Consider the following 16,962-nt stretch of genomic DNA (forward strand, 5'->3'; position numbering starts at 1 on the left):
ACTGCTGTGCTCCCATCCCAGCTGCTGCTTCTGGAGCTGGACACTGTTGCAGGGGCTTCATGCCATGGGCTTGATTTTCTTTACCAGAATCAGGACATCTTCAGCCTGAGGGTGGATGGGGTGCTGAAGAAAAAGGACAGGTCACAGAGGGATTTCTCCTTTATCTCTATTTCTCCCTTCAAATTTTCTCTAGACTGCCTTGCACTTTGATATCTGGGACTTGGAAAGGTGTATCCAGATACATGCTAAAGCAAGTAACAGCCATTGAAAGGAATGAGAAACCAGTTTCATTAGCAGTCTGATTATGCCTATGGTATTCTGTGCAAGAAAGCTCTTTTGCTGTAAATCAGACCCCTGCAGAGTGCCTGCCCTTCCCCATATAGGCCTTGCTTGGGCATCCCCAGGAGCAGTGTGCAGGGAGGACGGGAAATTTTATCTGCTGCACTTCACAGCCAGCTGCGATGGAGATGCGTGTCCAGACTGCCCTGTGCTAATTCAGCAACAAGAAAGCGTAAATCAGTATTTTTCCAAGGCTGCTATGCAAATGAGGATGGTGAGGAAGATGCTTTGAATAAACTGCATTTTCTGGGAATTATAGTTAGGAAAAAGTTATCTTTTGGGACTTCACAGAGTCTTCAGATGTCATTCTTCTGTCTGAGATTATCTTCCAGTGGAAAGATCTGCCTAGCCTGGGTGAGGAAATGCCTCTGAAGGTCCACCTGTCTCTGAGGAGCACAGTGGTTAGAAAGGAAGGAAGAAAGAAATTGTTCTCTGCAGCTTCCAGAGCAACAGCTGAAAGGAACATCTGTGACCCCCCACATCCACTCCGTACTTAAGCAAGTCAGAAGATTCAGGTAGCAATGGAATCCTCTACATGAAGATGACCTCTGCCCATATCTTTCTCGCCAAAGCAAACAGGAGGTAGTCACTGTGCCATAAAACTGCATCCAACCCTGTGAACAGCCTTCCTGATACACAGCACTCCTTATTCCAGAGATCTCAGTTCCTCTGGGAGTGGGCTTTGCCTGCAAAAAGTTTGCTTACTGGAAGGTTGAGAAAGGATTTGGTAATTTTGAGAGGGTGGTGTGAGGACAACATGCATTAATGATGACCCTGAGGCTGAGGAGCAGAACACCATTAGCCCATCAAATAGAGCAGGCAATATGTAAGTGACAGTAACATAAGAGAAAAAACATCTTTGTATTTCCCTAGTGGTAGTTTACCATAACAGTTTCTTGCTATACTTTTCCTTCTTTTCTTCCAGGATTCACTTTATACATCTCAAGCCTAAAGAAAGATAAGTATATAAGCATACAAGAAGTAAATGAGCACAAAAAAAAGGAGAAAAAAGCTGAAAAAAAGATGCACTGTTGTAAGGTTTCCTGGAAAGCATCTGATTGTGTGTTTGCACCTATAATTTCTTTAATTTCTGAAAGTCCTATACAAGTCTTGGTGATCCCAGTAACTGCTACTAGAATATAAGACTTTTCTCTGCAGGGATTTCGCTGTGTTGTAGGTCCAATCCTGTACTGGAGAGAATACTGTGTTTTCATAGCAACATGTTTATGTAGCTGCATAGTTGCTTATGGCAATCTTCACATGCACAGCACAATCTTCCCATACCTCCAGGAACTGGTAATATTGGTGATATCCATGCAGTATTGTTGGGGGCAATACCAGTATATGACAATCAACAACCAACATTATGCTCTTTCCTTAAGAACCCCTAATGGTGGAGGGATTTTCCAGACTGTATAGGAAATTTCTGCTTTAGCAGTCTGGCTATTTTCAGCTTCTGTTTTATTCACACATTCTTTGTCAATATTAAGCTCTTCTCAGAGTCTGCTCTCAGTTGAGAACTGAGAAGGACTATCTTAGATTCCAAGTTAATCGGAACAGTTTGGTAAGAAACAGGTTTTTTTGAAAAAGCAAAGATAAAGAAGTGAAATTTTTCTGATCTAAACTACGCTCCACTGGGGGGCTGGGAGGAGAGCTCAGAGGTAGAGGTAAGTTCTTTCATTGGTAGTGAGGAGAAATATCAAGTCCCTATGATGCTGTCAATGAGTCCCTACATGCCAATCAGTCAGCATTTAAAATAATGCTGCACATGACTAGGAAAGGTTTACCCTTTTTTTGGTGTGCTTTTTTTTAAAGGTATACCTCAGAGCCCAATATGATACTGTAAGTGCAAACATTTACTTTTCTTATTTATTGTTAGCTTCCTTATACTTGTAAATCAGACTGTCTGATGGGAGAAAGAGGCAATCCCATAGGGCAGCACTGCATACGAGAAACCTGGGGGAATTCTTCATTTTCTAAATGCATTAAAATAAACTTCTGAGATGTACTGTGTTTGCACTCTGTCAATCTTAAGTTTTTACCTATTTTTTTCTGACTTCCTAGCCATTCATGTTGCTAATTTGTAATAGTAAGGAGTAATTCTGACTACTGTGGCAAACTGTGATGGATAACACCATGTGTCAGAGGGGAGCTGATTTCATTTCAGATGAGAAATGCAGGTGGCTTATTGCTCAGCACAGGATAACTCCAAGTTTTTTTTAATTTTCTTGTGAAGTTGTACATAGAGAGCTACAGCTGAAGGCGCTTAGTGTTTCCTCTGATCAGGCACAAGCAAAAGCCACTAAATGTAAAAGCAGGTCATTCTTCACCCATCGTATTTCTGGATGTTGTGAGACTCTGAAGGAAGGCACAGGCCCTGTGTGAGAGTGTGGTTGCTGCAGCAGGCAATGGATAGAGATAAAGGGAAAGCAGCCATCTGCAATGTTGTTAGGTACAGAAAAAAATTGCATGCATCTAATCTGTCACACTTTGAGCTATATACAGTTCAGAGTAGTTCAAGTCATATACCCCAGGAAATCTGTCAAGGGGGAGAGGAAGGGCTATGTGCTAGTTCATAACTCTATGAGCATTTATTGCAGAGGTTTAGGCTGCTATTCTCACAAGTTATGTTTCGTATTCCCTGTAGAAGTTGTTAACTCTCAAGTTGAATGGTATGTTGGATCTCAGTGTCGAGGGGTCTACCTGAGACATTACCCAGTATTTGATATTTCAACAGTGAGGGCAACAAACACTGCAACAGACATTCTAGATCTGAACCACATCTTTTAATGGCAACTTTCTGAAGGCATTTCAGCTTTATTACTGCAGGAAAACATCTTCAAAAGTTTCCTGATTTACTATTCTATCTTAAGAACAAAGGGAGAAATTTATAGAAGATCAAACAGATAAAAATAGACTGAAAAAGACAGCAGATGCTGTTGATTTACTGAAGAATTCAGAACCTTACATTTGGTGCCTATATTGTTTGCTGATACCACAGTTTTTGTGTTAATAACCTACACCCAAGCTGCACATATTATGAAGCTTTTTATATCCCTAGTTTCTTGTGACAAGTACAAACAACTCAATTTTGAGTTGCTTGCTTTACATTTTGTCATCAGAAACATTAATGATGATGTTGTCTGAGGTTTATGCACGTCTCAGTTCATGTTCTTAATTGTCAGATGAGAGATGGGAAGAGGCCATATACGTGATGTATCTAGGTATAACTCTTTAAGCCTCGGCTTAAAGTAAAAGAATATTATTTAAGTATTGGCCAAAGACAAGTTGCTTGCCCTAAACTTCAGTGTGCAGTTATTCACACATTCACATAATGCATCTCTTCATCTGCATGAAGTCAGAACTCTCAGCCAGCAGAATTATTACTTCATATTGTTTGCTACCAGTGAAAGCTCAAATAGCTAAACGGCAAAATTAAATACTGAATAGAGACCTACCCCCTCTCTTTTTTTCCCCTTAATTTCCCCCCATGTTTTCCTGAGCTGTTAGGGCTGAAAAAGACTAAACATGCTTTTTCTTCTTTGTCTCTTAATTCTTTTTATGAACCATCTGAATAGGTTAGTAGAGTACAACAAAAACTGCACCCTTCTTCCCAGAGAGTGAGTGCCGCAGCGCTTTTTTCCCAGGAAAGAGGAGCTGAATTTGGTCATCCATAAGGACAGATATTTCACTGGGCACATAGGGTTTCATTTGCTTGATTTCTCCTGTTCAATTCATTATTTTGGGGTAGCTTGTGTAGTTGGTTTTCCTAAGAAACTGTGTCTAAAGTGATCCCATCTTTTATCCATCTATCTCTTCCTAATGTGAACTTGCTGCCTATTTTCAACAAATTAACTCAAGGTTTCAAGATCCTAGAGATATTAAATGTGTGTATTTTTTATAAAGACAGGTGATCAAATGGAGGAAAGATGGATTGCTAGTTCTCCACTTTGCAGAAGTGGGCTCAGACCTTATTTGGTGCTGGAGAATTTCCTTACATTCCAAGCCAGGGTGCTTGCCCCTGTCAGAAGCTGAGAGAGAACTGCACTGTCCTGCTAGTTTCAGTGCTAACCAGAAATACGAAGGTCATTTGAATGGGACTCCTTTCTGAACATGAAAGTGGATATTTTAAATTTTTTTTCCCCTGTTGCAAGCAAGCAGTGTGACCTAAACCTTAACTGCTAAGTGGAAGTTGGAGTTGAGGTGTGTATCTGCCAGCACTCATCCATCTACTCTAGAATTAACTCTCCTTCATTTAGGGCAGCAAGAGCTCTGAACAATTGGACTGGCAAATAATCAGATCCAAAGTGCATGTTCTTACATGTTTATACCTTCCCCTCTGCCGCACTAGATTGATTTAGCTTAGTGTCAAGATGAATGAAAACCAGACTTCATCCTACCTTTTGTAATGCTGTCCTTTCCTCCTCCATTTCTTTATTGATGTTTAGAAAAGGCACTTCTTCTAGTCTGTGTATGATACATTAAACTATCAGTACTAGATTGTTCTGATGTATTAACAGGGTATTCAGTTCTGTTAGACTGAGTTAACCTATTTGCCCATCAACTCCAGCAAGTGGAAAGAGGTGGTCCTTCAGTCTAAATTACCTGTAGTATCCTTTACTTGAAGACACGAAAGTTATTTCCCCTACTGTTTTTTCTCAGGAAAGTAGAATTCATGTCTCTCTCCCTCTGATCTCAATAACATCTTTCCTCCTGGGAAGAGAGGAAAAGCAGAAAGTATCTCCTCATAATTGTTTTTCTCCTCTCTTTTTTGGTCCTCTTTGTGGCTGATACAGTAATATACTGACCCTATATTATATCCAATGTCAACTCCCAGTCAAATAGGATTAATTATTTTTTTCAAAACCAACAGTTTTACATCCCTGGAGGGACTAGGCATAGCATACCTTTTGCTTAATGGGCTAAGCATCTTTTTGTTTTACTTCAATTTTTTAAAGAAATAAGAAGCTACCCTGGAATAGTAGTCACTTTGATGCTCTAATGATCGTTAATATTGGAGAAAGAAGCTCTGTCATTTCATCTTGCTAAAATATATTTTACCTCTGTGATAATATTAATTAGTACTTTCTGGTAGCTGTGGGTTAACTTCATAGTGAAATTTTGTGTAAATGAAACTGTAGCATACTGGATTAGGGACTCAGCATTATTATTAAGCTGTGAGTCAGCTCGTCACATCTGAGAGGGGATCTTTTTTCAGTGCTGGTTTTCTATCATTCCACTCAACTGCAGTTTTGAGGAAGCACTATTAAACGGTCTGTTAGCCAGGTAAGACAGTTGTACTGCTCTCCAGCTATTCAAGGCGATGGGTGCCCTTCTGATTCAGTCAGCCAAAGGACACTAAAATTTACTGCTTTCTGCTCGGTCACAGGGAAGCTGGTTTTACACAGCCAGCTGTTTGCGCTGCCCCTGTATACATAGAAACATGTTCTTTAAAATTCTATTTGTGTTAATACAGTAGCTGCATGCTCTATTTAAAACCTTTTATTTTTACTTGGCTCCATATGATCAAATATATACAGGATGCGGCCTTCATACACCACAAGATAAAGGATTCATCAGAGCATGAAAAAACGTCCTAGCTACATCTTGTTAAAAAAGTGTGTTTGTGTGCGCACGCATTGGTTATGTAACTGTCCTCGATGTGCAGCGTCGCTGCATGCTGCTGGCCTGCCAGGCGCCACTTAGGGAAGCATATACACATATTTACAGTCTCAATTGAAGTACAGTATTACATCGATTAGAGGAACAAATTCGGTAGACGAAATCAGTGATGTAACTGAAACAAAGGTGCCTACAAAGCTTTCAGAGTTTGCTGATAATGTTCAGAAATAAATAGCTTTGGTATCTTGTTGCTTTTGAATTAGACCTACAGATGTAATGGTTTTATTTCTTTTCCATGGCTCCTACAAGGCCAACAAAGTTGTAAGGTATAAATCCTTATCATTACATGCTCAGTAACAACCATAGCTGAATTAAATTGCTAGGGCTTAGTCAGTAGAATCGCATAAATTTAAGTCTTATACAAAAGCTGAGAACTGAGGCACAATCAAGTTGTCTTATAACTCCAAACACAACTTGATTGTTTGTCTTCATAATATATATGTCGAGGTATCAGGTCAGTAATTCACATGTGTGGATAAACACAGCTTCCCCTTGCTTTCATGCTTGCAGGGAAAAAAACCTGTGTTAAGCTTTAGCAAATTGGGCATAATTCATTCTGTGAGCAAACATCAAGGAATTCATGAAAGATACATGGATATTTACTTTTATGTTTTTTAATTCTACAGAATGATATCACGCCGTTACATGTTGCATCGAAGAGGGGAAATGCAAATATGGTCAAACTCCTACTTGATCGAGGAGCTAAAATTGATGCCAAAACAAGGGTAAGCTTAAGTGTGAATGCTGTGAGTGACTGTGTGGAATTCTTGCCTCTGACCTGTTAGTTAGTTGCTGTACAGCTTAAATCATTCATCTTCCTGGCAGGCTACCATAGCTGCACTGCATTTCTTTTTTATAAAATGGTTGCAGTAGGATCTAACAATTTACATCTCTTAAAGCAATGTGTGAAACACCATGTATGGCAAAGCTCAGAACCAACAATTTTCCATGTTCTCTGTAGAGCGTTTAATTAGGAGCTGCTTCTAGCTACTTGGGGGTAGAGGTGAATGTACAGGAAAATACTGAAAGACAAGAATTCAATTCAGGTATTTCAGAGTTTGAATGCTAAAAGAGTAACTTTGAACTGCGGTGTGTGCTTGCCTTTCATTATCCACAGGGCAGTGTCACAGAGCATGATGTTGCTGATGAATCTCATGCAGCTCAGCCTCTATCGGGGTGCGTAGCTGCTCGCTTGGATTTGTCAGCAAATGTGCTGAGCGTACCGATGGTTTCCATCAGATTGACACCTAACTCTGCTGAGTGACTTAGAAGCTTGATGCGTATGGTTATATCTAATTGCTGTAGTCAAAACCTGATCAAACCAGTTTAGGGTTGTTTTATTTGCTTACACAATGGCAAAAAAAGAAGGAAAAAGTTCAAATGTTTGGAAGTAAACCTAGAACTGTGTTTTGACAGCCTCTGCAAAATCCTTCTGTGCATATGAGGTAACCTTCAGGATCTGTGCCTATAACTATTTGACAATTGTCATTTTCTTGCAATATTAGCTTATCACATATCCATCTTCCATTTTTAATTATTCTCTATAATTTCCACCAGAATCATTGTAAACAAAACAAAGGTATAACCTAAAAATATTTTTTTCTACAGTTATTACTGTAGCTACAGGTTTCTGTTTGGTTTTGCAGTGTTTCAGCAGTCTGAGATTTCCTGCAGTGCCCTTGAGGCACATTTGTATTTTTTATTTCTGTGGCAAATTCAGAAACAGGGTCAATTTATTTCGTCATCTCACCACTCTTTCCACGTTTTTCTTTAGTTCTTCTATTTTACCTTTAGAAGTTGCTCAGGATTTCTTTGTAAAATTTTCTTTTTCCAGTTGGAGAATATGGAAGAGATGACTTTTCGTGGATAATGTGAACAGTGGGTATAATGTCTAGATTAAAATACCAGCCTCCTACATGCTACACGGGGGCTGTCAGGCTGAGGGGCGTGGGCCTACCACATGGTGGGAAGGGCCACATTTTGGTGATGTGATAGAATATGCATTTGGTTGGAGCAGGGAGAAAGGGATGTGTCAAGGGACTATTTGCTTCCTCTCTGCAAGCATTTATATGGTCCACTGCAGCCAAAATGTTGGGGACCACTATTTTAAATAGCTGGAATCCAGCTTGTTCTTTTCTTTTGGTAATGAAAATTCGTGATATGCTTCATTTTCTGTATCACAGGCTCCAGGGTCAGACATTAGGATAATTTATGTAATAAAAAATACAGGCTGGAATGGAAACAGGATTCGGGAAGAGGGCAGAAGCATTAGTAGCTCCTGCGTCTGGCAGAGCAGAGGCAAAAGGCAATGGATGAATGTGATTCACGAAGTAGTGGTTTGTTTTTCTGGCTTCCCCCAGAGATGGCCTGTTTCTCCAAACACCCATCCTCTCCATAAATCAGAAGGGATTTGCATAACTCCTCCTGCTTGTGCTGTACATGTGTCACTCATCGTTGCACTTCTCTGGCGTTACCAGAGGCATCATTTTCTGGCAGTTAGCGACTAAGTGGAAGTTTTGCTCCCGGCAGCACTGACTCATCCTGGCAAGGATTTACCAGCCTGTGGTCTGGGCAGCGTGTGCCTCTGTTGAGGAGGCTCACTGAACTGAACAGACAGCTGCGTGATTGAGAAAAGGGAAGAGCATCGCTGGAGTAGATCAGGAATGATTTACAAATCAATAGGAGAATCAATAGAAGGCTGAGAGTAATGTGGTGCTAGATGGAAAAGGAACATTGTTTCAGGAGTGTCTGCCTAGTTTTCATATTCGATAGCAAAGATTAATTGCTGTGAGCTGTTATAACACATGTTCCTGCTAAATCTGTCTTGTTATTCCTACCTGACCGGATGTTGTTTTCCAGGGCAGAACAATTGAAGTATGTCAACTTTGCAATCATTTCATTTTTTTTAAGCACCATTTTCTTTTTATGGTCCCAGACATAGAATGGCCTTATGAAAATACAGGATGGTAAAAGTTTCAGTCACATCCTTTTGCAACAGCATTACCACTACTGAATGTATTGAAGGCAAGGAGCAGCTGAGGCTGTCTTTTCTGACACATGTATCAAGTCATGCCTATCAGCTGGATGCCCAGTCAGAGCCCTGCACTGGGGTGTTCTGCGAGAGACAGGTGTAGGTGCTGAATGCACACAGAACTTGGCAAACAGGTGGGATTTACACATGACAATAAGTGAGGCTTCTATTACCGGATTTATAAATGTGAGATGTTTCTTTTTTTTTTTTTTTTAAGAGGTTTTAAAGAGATGAGCAGAATTTTTATGGATAAGAGATTAGCAGAATTTTTTTGTTTGGTTAAAATAGTTTATGTCTTGGACACCATAATATTATTTAATGCAAATTTTGGTCATGGAACACCAAATACCTCCTTAATGGTGAATGGCAAAAGTTCTGTACCCATGAAAGGACAAAAATTCTTGAAAATTGCTTGTTTGTTTTGCTCAGAGCTAGAAATTCCTAGACCTTTGTTTCTCCTGTATCAGGACTGTAATTCACCTTTAAATGAGCATGCAGAAGATACTATTTTGTGTCATTGACCAAACACTAACAGGGCCAGGATTTGCTACTCTGACTCTTAGATGGGACAAATTTAGCTATTCAGCTATCATTTTCTGTTCTGTTCCTGTATGGGGTACTGGAAATATGCTCCACATAATGTCTATTTTTATTTTTCACAAACATACTCATTTTATAGATAAATTCACATAAGGCCTTTCCTGAGTATTAAATAATTTGGTGTAATGATTTCTTTTCCTTAGTCATTTTCATGAGCATTTGCATTTGCTGCTGACAGATGGTCCTGGAAACTGCAGTGCTGAAGTATTGCAAAAAAGGTTAACATGAAGGGCTAAATCCTTATCCTGTTTAAATTATCATAAAAGTCATCCATGGGCTCCCAATTTCTCTATATTCATTAGGACAAGGATTTGATGAGCACCATAAATATCGTTGCACACCTGTGAACTGTAGTTAAGAGTTGAGATAACATGTGGCATATGAGATTATTTCCAGAAATGATCTTACAACTATTTTGAGGCTCAGCCATCTTTTTTTTCCTTTTAGTTCACACTTATGTCGCATTGTTTATTTTAACCAGCTCTTTGTCTTCTCTCTGTCCCTTTTTTGTGTGAGATGTCTAGCAGCTGGTACTTGGGGCTTCGTACTGAATTTTTAAGGGTGCTCCTCAAGAGCTATGTGCTGCTTTTGTCCGTCCAGGGCAGCTTTTATCATTCAGGTTTTTAACTAACATTCTAAGAAAAGACCTATTAATGCCTCATGTAACATGTTTACTGAATGTTGCCCTAATTATGTTTTCTCTGTCTTCCAGAACAGACTTTAAAAAATAAAGTTTAATTAGAGAGGTTGATTAAATTAGCTTAATTTGCTTTGGCTGTCTAGTATTGTATATGCCAAAGTGAATTTGTGTCTGAAGCAGGCAGCAAGCAAGTTTTAGCCTGGATTAACAGTAAGTGTTTATAATCTTCATGCTACTGATTTTGCAGCTAAATAACAGGCCAGCACTCATATCTGCTTGAAAACATGTGGGATATGCTCTTTTAAGATGCATCAGATCATACATAAGCTGCTTCAGAAAAGCCACATGTATTAAGATATAAAATAGCTACAAGAATAATGCTGTCTTGGCACTTTAAGTGCATTTTGCATGTGTAGGAAGAGCAAACCTCATTTGTTGCCCTATTGCATGAAAGGGGCAGTTTGCAATAGCGTCAATGAAGTGAAGAATTCAGGAGACTTAGAGCATGGAGGGACCATGAGATACAGAGCCCTGCTAGGCTGAAGCTCAAACCCTGGAGGCAGCTGTACTTGCTCCCCTGGGGAAGATGCCTTCTACCTCTGGCTCAGGGGAGTGGGGTGCCTGTCACGCTCCTGCTAAGGCCATGGACAGGCTCAGGGATTTGACTCAAAGTCTGACAAGCTCTTGCTGAATATTTGCATCACAGTAAAGTTCTTACTGTGTGTTGTGCTTAATTTCATCACTCGTAGACTGGGTTAGAAGCTGATGCTCACTGATGTGAGTTGTGGTACTGAGGCTACCCATGGATATGGGGTACAGCCCAGAGGATCCTATTAGGTGAGGGAAATCCTGGGTGAGCATTGACAGGGAAGGGGTATCTGGGGAGCACAGGGAGGCTGGTCTGTACTTACCCATGCTGCTCAGGGGTCCAGTAGAGCCACATGTGGTGGCAGGGATACACACTGCAGCAGGGAGGCTCAACTGCCTGCACCGTTATCTGCTAACCTCAAGCTAGTGGTGACCCCAGTGTAACAAGAGCAGGTCTCTGAGTCTTAACAGGGACCTGAAACTATGCTTAGAGCTCATTTATTTGGGGGGTGTGTGTTTGAAATAAAAGCTAAAGAAAGACCAGCAGGCCCAGAGATGGGTGTGCAATGCTTATGGAAAGCTTGTGCCTAAGCAGAACTCCTATTGTCCCCCTGGCTTTGCTGGAGCTGCTCTCAGGCTCTCTGGAGGGATAGATAATATAGATGATATGATTTATCATGTCAGCACATACTTAGAGAGTCCTTAATCTGCAGATTATTGTCATAATAGTTTGTAATGGTTTTTCTGAGCCATTGCAGACTATCATATTAAGGCAAGTTTGCTTCCTAATACATGTAATATATTTTATGCTTCACATAGTATAGTCTATATGAACAGTAAATAAGCAACTAGAAAATCTCCTGACAAAATCAGGCAAGTCTTGCGGAGTTCAGAGCAGTCTCTTTTAATCTCGGATTCTCTTTTTTTAAACAAAATCTTTCTGTGATCTGTGTTTCAGATTGCCTCTGCACATTTCTTTACCTGCTTTTAGTGCCATATAGCAATTAACCAAGTCAGGTGAACGGTGTAATGTTGTGTGGTGCCATGTGGTGCACCTGGAGGTAGTGACTGCTCTGTGGACTAGAACGAGCTCTGGCTGGCCAAGCATGACTGCCTGCCATCCCCTGTGCCACAGCAACCCTGTCAGCTGTAGGCATAAGCCGGAGGGGCCAGGCAGCATCAGAGGGTTGGGGCACTGTGCTCTGGAGAACACTGAAGTAGTTTTTAAAGGTCTAGTCTAGTGCATGAAGATGATCAGGTGTGTCTCATTCTCTGTGAGCTTAGTATGTACTGCCAATGGTATGTTGGTGAAATGAGAGGCGGGGGGGAGGGGGGCACAAAATCTGGAAAATGTTCCCTAACTTCAGTTTTGTGCCTGATCTCCTTCAGTATCTTTCTTCGATGTGCCTGGAGAATATGATAATTATAGGACATTAAAAAAAATAAACAATCTAATGTACATGATCTTCAGCTCCTGCCTGCAGGTCTCTATTTACCTAGCCTTGCTGTTTTTTATTTTCTTTCCCATACATGTTTTTTGTGTGGACGATATTTTTATGTTAGTTGTTTGCATTCTGCTCAGTACTTGATATGCCCTTGCATCTGGAAACTACTGGTATGCTAAATATGCACTACCTTTTTTAAACACTTGTGAAACTACAGCAAACATTTGCAATTTAGCTGATAGATGTGCCATTCATGGGTTTTGATATCTTTTCTCTTTGTCTTTACTTACATGTTTTGAGCAATACATCTTTATTTTGTGTAGTATCACATGTAGTATGCCCTTCCCTGTTCTTCATGGGCTTAAATAACAGGAAGAAGCAGAAATGACAATAACGTCAGGTCCAGAGATGCCAGTAAGATCATAGTGGTCCAAACTGTGTTCATTTTGCATGAACAAATGACTTCCTGAGTCCTGATCAAGTTAAATCTGAACCAAAATCTTTGCTTCTTCTACATCAAGATCATATGCCTTACTTTAGGTGGAAGAATGTGCACAGTGAGAACCATAAAAGTTTTAAATGAGACTAGCAGAAAAAGTTAGTCACAACAATTTCTGTCTGCTATCTTTCATAGGCTTATTAGGAGAGGGCAAGAAAGTAGAAGCAGGAGAGCGTAAGGCGCTCTGAATCACTATGTCTCTGTCCCTGGCTGCCCTCTACACTTTGCAGGCCTTAATTTGATGTTCTAGTAGAGTGTAATGGTTTAGGAACTATCAAAAAATAATATTGTAATTATGCATAGAAAATATATCTAAGGAGGTATCTTAATAGTACTTGCTGTGATACAGAGACAGACAGAGAGGGAGTGCATGTGCATGAATTAGTGAGCACAGGATGTGTGAGAAGGAATTTTGGATAATCCTTTTTATAAAAATGATGTGACATACATATTTTAGACAATCCAACATATGTGTTTTTAAGAGTGCCAGAAGACACTGGAAGAAGGTCTCTTCCTTTATGACTTGTGTTTGGAAAACTAATAAATATTTATCTTTCTTCTTTATTAGTTTCAACCTTTCTTATAAAGGCTTCTCTTTTGACATATTTAGTGAAAATACAATATTGTTTCCGTGTGACAGTATCTCCTGCATATTTGTTTTGCTTGTAACAAATGTCTGCTCTTACTAATTCTGAAAACGTTAATTTTTCTTCCTTATTTTTCTTGAAACTGTGACATTACTATTTGTAACAAGCACTGTGTCATACAGCATTGAAAAACTCCATGTGATTTTACTCACAGTTACTCAAGGCATATGCACTATCTTTCATCATAGCACTTGTGTACAGCAGGTTACTTGAGCATTGTAAACAGGGCATAGGCCAAAGAATAATCAAATCAGTTTGGAATAACTCTGTTAATGTTAAAAAGAGTCTTCCTCTTATTTAAGGAATGTATTTCTAATATGATGGTAACTATTACTAAGCAAACTATTCTAAAGGAACAGTGCTTAACTCTAGACCAGTCATTCATCTGGAAGTCGTACAAGTATGGTCTACATGACAAGAGACAGAATTTAATCCAACATACTTTTATCACCTGGGATTAAGAGAGTTTTCTCATCTGCTATACACCTGTCAAAATCAGTATAATAAAAAAAGTTTAAGTAGGAAAGATTTATTTTTTTTTTCTCTCGGACAAAAGGGCTATCCATTGACTTTAATGCATACTGACAAATGAAAGACCCAGTGTTCTCAAAGGCATGCAGGCAAAAAGTACCTGAAGTGCAATCTCATCTTTTTCTTGTACGTGCATTTACCACTTCACTGCATGTACAGTGAGGGCCCACTGCATGAGCACCAACTTGGTATGGTTATTTACATGTTTAGAAAATCAGTCAAAATGTACTCTGTCCATTTGAATAAACAGGTTCAGCTGCTCAGCTGTGCAAGAGCAGCATCCTGCGGGAATTAATTAGTTTCTTAGGACATCATAGGTCTTTATAAAAGTGCACAAGATTTTAGTGTGTCTGAAACTAATTGACTGTAATGCTTGTGTCCCACAGGATGGGTTGACCCCCCTCCACTGTGGAGCAAGAAGTGGACATGAACAGGTTGTAGAAATGCTGCTGGATCGTGGTGCCCCTATTCTTTCCAAAACCAAGGTAACTGGTACTGTTTTCTGCTGGGATAATCCTTGTACTTTTTTTTTTTTTTTTTAATGTAATTCTGCATGTCTCATATATTTAAGGGTTTGACAATAACTTTCCTATTTCATAGCTATTTAAAGTAACTGTGTGGGAGATCTCCAAAGTGAATGCCGTATGTAGCACACGTCTGCATATGTAAAATGTGTTAAATGGAGATACACAAGAAAAGGTTTCTGTGCCAACCAAAAAGACATGTATGGTAACCCTATCCCTCAGAATTTCAGTAGTTGGAAATCTCTGTATCTATCCTGGAATAAATACAAGGTGATTACAATATATCTTCAGCTTGCAGCAAATTACCCTAAGGCTAGAGTAGAGATAAGAGATAAAAATAGAGCAATGTCTTTGCAGAGACAGCTCATGTTTCCTTAGGATTTAGCCTGATTACCACTTTCTCCACTTTCTATCTCTCTACAGTTTATCATGCAAAATTCTTCATGGGAATTTCAAATCACCTGTGCCAAGCGTGCACAGATTGCTTTAGACCCGAGGGTTGGCATTAAAGTGCGCACTTGCCAGAACTCTTCTGGTGGTGGTCTCTACTGTGCTGTTATTGCTGATTTTAAATCTCAGTGCAGCAGCCTGCTTTGTAGCACCACAACAATCCGTGACTTTCCCATTCAGGGCTGACATTTGGGTTCTGCAGTTTGTTGAGGTTCTTTCCCAAGATAATCTTACACTACGTTTTTTCTCTTAGTCTGTAAGCAATATATTTCCAACAACATTTCTTGTTTCCTTCTATTATTTCTTTTCTCTCTTCTGTCATCCTGTCCTATTCTGTCTCAGCTCCCTTCTATATTCTGCTTTTCTCCTCCCTCTTCTTTGTGGGTTTTTTTTTTCCCCCTTACTGGAATATATTTAGCATTTGTTTGGGGAGGTGGTTGGCACCAGCTTTCCTCTGCTCAGTGAGTCACTGGCAAGTGCTGTCATGGGTAATCTGACAGACAGAATCCACCCATCCTCTGCATGTGGAGTTTCCATGGACTCCCACAGCCCTGACTTGCAAACTTCACGAGCAGGGGGAGACAGCAAGGGGCTGTCTTAGGAGCCTCTCAGGGCATGTCTCCACACCGCTGCCGCTCTTGGAGGCTAGAGCTATACTCCAGGGAGTAAGGTTCTTTGACACTCTCTGGTAGCTCAATTAATTACTTAAAGAAAAAAAACCCAAAATGTAAACCCCATTGCTTTGGTTTCCACCATCGCAACTGAGAACCTCTCCTAAGGAACTACATTTCTTTGTTGCACAGATTTTGTATTCTTGGGTGTTATCTCTAAACTTAACCTGCTGTTCAAGGCCTGTGAGTTTTGAATTTGTTCCTCTTCCTGAGGAGATTCACACAGCCTGACCCAGAGTTCACTAGCCAAAATTAGGCAGATGAAAACATGGCATGGTGGATTTGAAATAATAGCCCGAGGCTGAAAGACTCGCTTTGGACGTTGACCTGCAGAAGCTTATATAAACACCTTCAGCAAAATGGGAGCCTCCTCTCTGAAAGACGGGAAACTATGTTATGTGTTAAAAAGTTAACAGGAGACAGTGCAGAGCTTCTTGAGTTTCCCTCTGATGTGTTAATTCTACTGTTTTCAGAAGGTAAGCTAAGAAGTAGCAGTACCTCTGAATGACATAAATGAATCCATTCCTTTGGCACTAAACTACAGTACTGTCCTCTGCAAAAATAAGTGGCTCCATTCTCCTCAAATTAAGTCATGTATTATTGGAAATAGGGCACATCTTTGAAGGAATTTGAACTTCACAAAGTTTTCTCATGTTATATAAAACTCTTTCAGAAGACTGTAGTTTGATAGCTGTTTCCTGCTAGAGATTGTTTAGTGTAGTGCTGACCCTTTTTCACGCTGGAATAACCTTAGATTTATTTTCAGGGGAGGCAATGACCTAATGGATTATCTGGGGTTTTCTACAAGCGAAAGGAAAACCAGATTCTAATCCTGAGTATGCCAATGATTTTCTGTGTGAGAAATGACAACTCTGCGTATCAATGTCCATCTTTTTTTAATTACTGTTTTTCCAGACTTGTTTGGCTCTTCATTTTCTTCTTTTTTTCTTCTTTTCTTTTCTCCCCCAGAATTAATGTCACTTTCCCTGATTTAAAGTGACACAGCTACAAAATAAGCTATGTATCACTGATAATTTTATGTTTGCCCAGTCCAGCATTTGATACGCTATTTCATCTCTGTGGTCCTCTCCTGGTTTTTTGTTTTGTTTTGGCTTTTTTTTAAGCTATCATGTGACCATAATCTTGAACTTCTTCACCTTTTAATATTTTCTCAGCAGTTTTCCTAAAAACAGTAATATAAAGGTGTTTATATAGTGGCTCCATCTTGAAGTACCAAATCACTTCTTATGGTCACTGCTGATTGTCTCTCACAACATGGATATGGGACAGGAGAACATTGTTATCTCTGTAGTAT

General features: G+C 39.8%; 1 protein-coding gene across 31 annotated transcripts in view; it reads left to right on the plus strand.

The window, feature by feature from the left end:
- Positions 1-16,962, plus strand: part of ANK3 (ankyrin 3) — a 379,574-nt gene that overhangs the window by 248,025 nt on the left and 114,587 nt on the right. For all 31 annotated transcript variants that reach the window (XM_074830355.1, XM_074830354.1, XM_074830362.1 and 28 more), the window contains 2 exons: positions 6,648-6,746; positions 14,389-14,487. In XM_074830355.1, coding sequence (XP_074686456.1) covers positions 6,648-6,746; positions 14,389-14,487 — 198 coding nt within the window. The remainder of the gene's footprint in view (positions 1-6,647; positions 6,747-14,388; positions 14,488-16,962) is intronic.

This window comes from Strix aluco, chromosome 7 (genome assembly GCF_031877795.1).
Source record: "Strix aluco isolate bStrAlu1 chromosome 7, bStrAlu1.hap1, whole genome shotgun sequence".
NCBI lineage: Eukaryota > Metazoa > Chordata > Aves > Strigiformes > Strigidae > Strix > Strix aluco.